Below are 6,982 nucleotides of genomic sequence, written 5' to 3' on the forward strand. Positions count from 1 at the left end.
CTTCACCCAAACATAGGAGATCTCTCAAGGCTTCTCTAATGGTAAAGGCACAAAGTAACGTGGTCCAGGGAATTTCTACCAACCTGGATTCTGGTATGGTAACAGCCTCCCAGCTGAAAGGGTCTTGATGTGCTAGAAAGGCCATAACTCACTAGCCATGAACTGCAGATCTGCAAAATGTATAGAAGAGCAAAGATTTTCGTAACAGCCAAGCTGATTGCAGCAGTGATATAATTTGATCCTCTGCATCACATGAGAAAAACTGTCTGTCTACAAGTAGTGTCCTTCTCTGTAGGTCTTATCTTCTGAGTCCAGTCATTGAAATTCTCTAAAAGAGTATTCTTGACAGCATAGAATCATGGAAATGTAGGGCTGGAAGGGACTTCAAGAGGTTATCTAGTCCAGCCACCTTGAGCTGAGAGGCAAAACCAAGTAAACCTAGACCATCTCTGTCACATGTCTTATCTGTTCTTAAAAACATCCAAGGCACATCTACACAGCAGGTCAAAAGTTGAATTAAGCTACGCAACTTGATCTACATCAGTTGCATAGCTTAAGTCGAAATAGCTTATTTCGACTTTTGACGCTGTCTACACAGCAGGAAGTCCAAGAAAATGCACCCATCCTTCAACTTCCTTAACTTGTAAAATGAGGGTTATAGGAATTGGAGTAAGAAGTCCTCCAGCTCACCATTATTTCAAAACAATGGCTTGCGGTGTAGACACACTCTTTGTTATTTTGGAATAACACTGCTGTGTAGACACAGCCCCAGTGAGGAAGATTCCACAGCCTCCATTGGAAGCCTGTTCCAGTTCTTAATTATTCTTATAATTAGTTTTTCCTTACCTAAATCTCCCTTGCTGCAAATTAAATGGATTACTTTTTGCCTGTCCTTTAATAAACAGGGAGAATAATTGGTCAGTGTTCTTTAGGCCTTAACGTATTTGAAAACCATTAACAAAACCCCACCCCCAGTCTTCTTTTTTCAGACATGCCCATTTTTTTTAACCTTTCCTCAGGTCAGGTCTCCCAGAATTGAACAATGTTCTCCAGCTGAGGCCTACTAGGGACAAGTGAAGCAGGACAGTTATTTCCTGTCTCACATTCAACACTCCTGTTAATACACCCCAGAATAATGGTAGCCTTTTTCACAAAAACAGATCTAGTAAAAAAACATTTTTAAACTCTTAAATTAAAGAGGAAAAAAAATCCTAACAGTAAAAGGGTGACAGTAGTGACATAGATCCATTTGGTCTATTCCTGCTTTAGCATTAATAACAAAGACAAACAGCCTGCTTAATGTACCTTTACCAACAGCACTAGACCGTGTCTTTCTGCAAGTCAGAAAGGATGGCTGGTAAGGTACACTGAGGCACATTACATTGCATAAACCTACACAGCATTGCATTGTTTATTCTCATTCAGTTTACGATCCGCTATGATACCCATATCCTTTTCTTCACTATTGCCACCTACTCCATTGTTCCCCATTTTGTATTTGTGTGTTTTATTTTTCCTTGCTAAGTGTACTACTTTGCACACTGCATTTTTTAATTTTGTCTTGTTGAGTTTTGGACCAGTTCTCCAATTTGTCAAGGTTGTTTTGAATTGTAATCCTATCGTTCAGTTTAGAAAAGAGGAGACTGAAGGGGGATATGATAGAGGTCTATAAAATCATGAGTGGTGTGGAGAGGGCCGATAAAGAAAAGTTATTTATTAGTTCCCATAATAGAAGAACTAGAGGACACCAAATGAAATTAATGGGGAGCAGGTTTAAAACTAATAAAAGAAAGTTCTTCTTCACACAGCGTGTAGTCAACCTGTGGAACTCCTTGCCAGAGGAGGCTGTGAAGGCTAGGACTATAATAGAGTTTAAAGAGAAGCTAGATAATTTCATGGAGGTTAGGTCCATAAAAGGCTATTAGCCAGGGGATAAAATGGTGTCCTTGGCCTCTGTCTGTCAGAGGCTGGAGAAGGATGGCAGGAGACAAATCGCTTGATCGTTGTCTTCGGTCCACCCTCTCTGGGGCACCTGGTGCTGGCCACTGTCGGTAGACAGGCTACTGGGCTAGATGGACCTTTGGTCTGACCCAGTACGGCTGTTCTTATGTTCTTATGTACGTTTGCAAGTCTGGTGTCATAAGCAAACTTGATAGGCATACTTTCCATTCCTTTATTTAAGACATTCATGAAAATCAAAGTCTATTGTCTCTGCTGCTTCTCCCACATCCACTAGGTTAGTAACCTTATCAGAGAAAGAAACTAGGTTGGTTTGGCACCTCAGTCCATGAGCCCCTGACTATAATGATCTGGCCTTGCCTTGCAGAGGAGAAGGGTACCAGCCCCCAAGATTACAGATACTACCTGCGGATGTTGGCCAAGGAAAAGAATTCCAAGAAAGAAAACATCAAGGATCTCCCCAAAATAAACCAGGTAGGAAATGAACTGAGAATGTGCTTCCAATTCAACTATTTACAGCAAGGATGGAGTAAGGTAGGATACAGCAGGCTCATATTTCTGCCAGTACACCTCAGTCTTTACTTGCAGCGCTCCTTGCTGTTTCAATATTTAGAGTTCTAATAATGTCAAACTTTGGTAATTCTATTATATGGACAAGCATCCTATGGGGAACTAGTTTGAGATTTCACTTTTATAAACTAAAATAATTTTGTTTCAAGTATATGAAGTATTTCTAGCGGTGTATATTAGATGCATGTAACACTCCTTTTCCTATTAAAACTAATAAAAGGCTCCCCTGTAATGCTGTGTGCTTCAAACATCCCTCAGTGCCATTCTTCTGATTTATACACTGTCAGGGATTCCACTTCCTTCTGAAGATGGACACTATGCAAAATATCGGACTCCATATTAGTAAGTGTCCTGCATCATGAAAACATAAGCTGCTCCTTGGAGGGTATGATCTAATATAAGATCACAGAATCATATGTTACCCCCTTTTTCCTCTCCAGGTTACTCGAGAGCAGGTCACACTCATAGGTGTGCCTGGGCACCTGATAGTTTTAACATAAAAGGAGATCCTGAGTACCCCAGGGGTGGTGGTGTTAAGTTGGGGATTCTTTATCCACCTCCTTGCTGCAGTCCCTGGCTCATAAAGAATATGCAGTGGCAGTGCCTCCACCTGGCTGGCCCTGTACACACTTAAGGGTGTGCTTTGGGAGCCTCCAGGAATAAAATTATTCCAGCAATAATCTGGATCTAACTCCAGAACAACAATTACAAATTATAAATAATATACATCTAATTGATTATATTAGAATGAACACACCTCTACTTAACAAGTTAAAGAAACAGGGTTTAACAGATAAACAGTGAATAACATTAACAGAAATAATAGGAACTTATCTATCTGGCATTTGCACTGCCACCTTTTATCCCACCCCAGAGTGTGCACTCCTCTGGACTCAGAGTCCCAGACGCTTGCGTAGGCATGCTTGGAGATCTACAGCTGGAGTGGAGGTTCTTTGTAGATTGTGTGTGTGTGTTAGTCCACAGCAGTCTGGCTCCCCTCTCCCAAAATGGAGAGCCCCAGACTGCTGAGACCCTCTCTCAACATGCCCGGACCAGTCCATACTTAATGCTTGCTATACAGATTTGCATAGTGCTCCCTAACCCTTTAAATTGTGGAAGCCAAATTCCAGTTTGTATTCAGATAACTTGCAGGATCAGTTTCGTATTTTTACTTCCCGCTGTATGCTGTGTGATGTTGGTGGCAGAGGTTGCCTCATTCAGAGTGTTTTCATATACTGACATAGAAAATTAGGCCAAGATTACTTAATAAAAGTCAGTGCTTCTGAGTGGTTGGCTCGTAGTTTCATCCACCATTGTAGATTTAGTGGAGATTTCACAACCTAACATCGTTTTGCATTCTTTTTTTAAAGGAGCAGTTTATAGAGTTATGCAAGACCCTTTACAACATGTTCAGTGAGGACCCAGTGGAACAAGAGCTATACCATGCCATTGCCACTGTAGCTAGCCTCCTCCTACGAATTGGGGAGGTTGGGAAAAAGTTCTCCAACCGACCCATGAAGAAGGCTGAAGACTATAAAGCAAACAATACCCAGGATGCTGTGAGTGAAGAGGAGTCACCAATGTCTGAACACAGTCAAAATTCAACAGTGGAACAACAACCCCAAGTTGACCCCGAAGCCCAGCAGGAAAAACAAACTCTTGGAGATGGGGATGGTGGAGAAGGACCAGGATCTCCTATACAGCTCCTGTCAGATGATGAAACCAAAGACGATATGTCTATGTCTTCCTATTCCATGGTCAGCACGGGTTCTCTGCAGTGTGAAGATATTGCAGATGACACAGTCCTGGTTGGTTGTGAAGCTAGCAGTTCAGCGGCGAGGTATGGCAGCACCATTGACACTGACTGGTCTATCTCCTTTGAACAGGTCTTGGCTTCCATGCTTACAGAGATTGCCCTGGTAAACTACTTTGAGAAGAAGGTCGACATTGGCCTGAAGATAAAGGAGCAGAAGAAAGTAGAGAGACAGTTTAGCTCATCCAGTGACTATGAGCTCTCCTCCTCATTGTCAGGCTGAACTCAAGGAGAGCAGTCATGTCTCAGGAGATGAAGGGTGAGGCTATAGAATCAGGCAGATGCAAGAGTTTGTTGTATTTTTTACTGAGACCAATAACTGCAGAACAACTACAGTAGATTCTGCTGAGTAAGTGGCTTGTCACAGTGGCTGTTGAACATAGACACCTCCCTGGAGTCCCTGCTTGGTGGAATTACATTACATTCTCGAGAGCATGAAGCTATTAGAACCTAATAGCCCCTAAGGCTTACAATTACCACTGTAAATTATGCATGTCTGCCTATGGCTATTTTTTTAATGATGAAGTTTTATTTCAGACACAGACACTCCATGCCCTGCCCTCATTTGCTGTAGGTTCCTGGGTGATTTTGTACAGAAGGTGTAGCCCAGCTTGAAACTTTGTACGTCTTTGGCTGCCACACACTGATCTAAGCAGTATGTCTGAGTGCTCTAGGTCCTGGCCCATAAAATAGTCTGACTAGGTTCTTAGGTACTGTGCTGTAACTTGGCAAATACATGGCAGTTGTATCCCATTGCTCCCAGTATCCCGAGATTTGAATGCAGTAGTTTCTCAGATCTGGAGGCGTTTATTGGATGTGATTTGCCATCCCAGTAACGTGTGCTTTTCAATGTTTTACAATAAGGTTTCATGTAAACACTGTTTTCTAAGCCTCTGTTTTTAACTCTTTGATGCAAGGAATTGGTGGTTTTGAATTGTGATTGAAGCTACAAGCTCCTTGACATTGACATATAAGAGGCACTAGAGCTGTAATAAATATTGGGTCTGCCAAGGGGTTAGGCCCTGGAGGCAAGCCCTGAACTGGAAATCCATTTATGGGAGCCCAGTTCCATGCTGGTGGTACACAGAGCTATTATTCTTACTCTCGTTACTCTTGACATTAGTTTGTTCACAACTGAATTTCCTCCCTTTCTGTTAGCACAGCCATTAGATTTTAAAAGAAAAATATTTATGTAATTTAATTTTCTGGCAATATTTTACTTTATTTTAATATTCTAATAAAGGATTCCATTTTGAAAATGATCCACTGTAAATCTGTGTTAAATCAGTCAAATATCAATGTATGATCCAGGCTTACCAAGCCAATATCAGTCACTAAATTGTCACAGAGCAAATGTATTTTTGGTAGAACTTTAGCAGATCAGTTTCTCTCTGTGGACAGGACCACAGCAGATCTGATCTATCTGAGGCAGAAAACTTACATGAGCCCCTGGTGCCATTTGTGACCGTTCATGTAGCCTCTCTGAAGGACAGTGCTTCCAGGAGCGTGTGCATCTCCAGGATGCCTGTACAGCAGAGTCCAAAGGGCTGTTCACACCTCTGTCCTGAAGAGTAGAACAGAATTGGGAGCAAAATGATGGTGATCTTCTCTCAGCCGTCACTCATACCTGAACTCTGAACAGACTAGCCCACTGCAAGCTTAAAAGCTTATACAGCTGGAGAATGCAGCTACAGATTACCCTCTGCAAATCAGCTGTGTTCCAGTGGCATGTGCTTCACTGGCAGAGAGCAAGAATGTGAGCATGTGGCTGGTGCAGACCCAGTACTGAGGGAGAGCCACCTTGGTGCTTCTGGCTGGTATTCAGAACAGATGGGTATGACACAGACTGGAGCCAGCTGATGGATGTTCCCAAGTAAGGCGCCATGTTATGCAGTATTCAGTGTTATTTCCTTTTGTGTTGTTCTCTGTGTTCACAGCCAATGCATATTTCTTAATTCTCTGCATCCTCTGTCATGTACCTCTGAAGAGCAGCTACTAGTAAAATTGCTTTTATTAATTCTTCAATAATTTATTGTAATTTTTTAAGTACCGATACTACATGTGATTTTACATTGTCTGATCTGTCGCGTCCTCAATAAATGAACCAGAATCCACACACAGTCCTGGACTGACTTTCATTTCATCAGCTGAATGTGGCTTTCTCTCAGGGTGTCTGACATATGATTCTTCCTCACTCCATAGCTAGGTTGTATGTGCGTGATCGTTGCCTTAGACTGTAGATCCAATGGCTGGCCCTGTGTTTGCGAACTCAGGCTTACCGGTCTCATGCTGTGAGGGCTATAAAACTGCAGTGCAGATGTTGTAACTAGAGGGGCCCTCCCAGGAGGGGGGGTCCCATTGTTAGGGATAAAAGTGAGACTCTTCTATCTCCTCTGTACAGTTCCCGTCTCCCTCACAGTATCAGCTGTAAATTGTACAAATGCCAGGAGACGCCAGCTCCACACAGATTCATAACTATGTGTAGGGCCCCACCAATTTCACAGATGTGGAAAATGTGTCACTGACTGTGAAATAAGCCCTTCCCCATGAAATCTGATGTCTCCTGGTTCTTAGGAATGCCCCATCAAAGGGACAGGACCTGTCCCTCCCCTGCAAACTGCTCTGGTGGTGGGAGGAGGA

At 42.5% G+C, this 6,982-nt stretch overlaps 1 protein-coding gene across 3 annotated transcripts in view; it reads left to right on the forward strand.

Moving 5' to 3' along the window:
- Positions 1-6,462, forward strand: part of TBC1D9B (TBC1 domain family member 9B) — a 47,303-nt gene extending 40,841 nt beyond the window's left edge. For all 3 annotated transcript variants that reach the window (XM_075900525.2, XM_075900526.2, XM_075900527.2), the window contains 2 exons: positions 2,327-2,433; positions 3,900-6,462. In XM_075900525.2, coding sequence (XP_075756640.2) covers positions 2,327-2,433; positions 3,900-4,565 — 773 coding nt within the window. In that variant the 3' untranslated portion in view covers positions 4,566-6,462. The remainder of the gene's footprint in view (positions 1-2,326; positions 2,434-3,899) is intronic.
- The last annotated feature ends 520 nt before the right edge of the window (positions 6,463-6,982 follow it).

The sequence above is a fragment of the Pelodiscus sinensis genome, chromosome 16 (assembly GCF_052426305.1).
Source record: "Pelodiscus sinensis isolate ZL-2025 chromosome 16, ASM5242630v1, whole genome shotgun sequence".
NCBI classification, from domain to species: Eukaryota; Metazoa; Chordata; order Testudines; family Trionychidae; genus Pelodiscus; species Pelodiscus sinensis.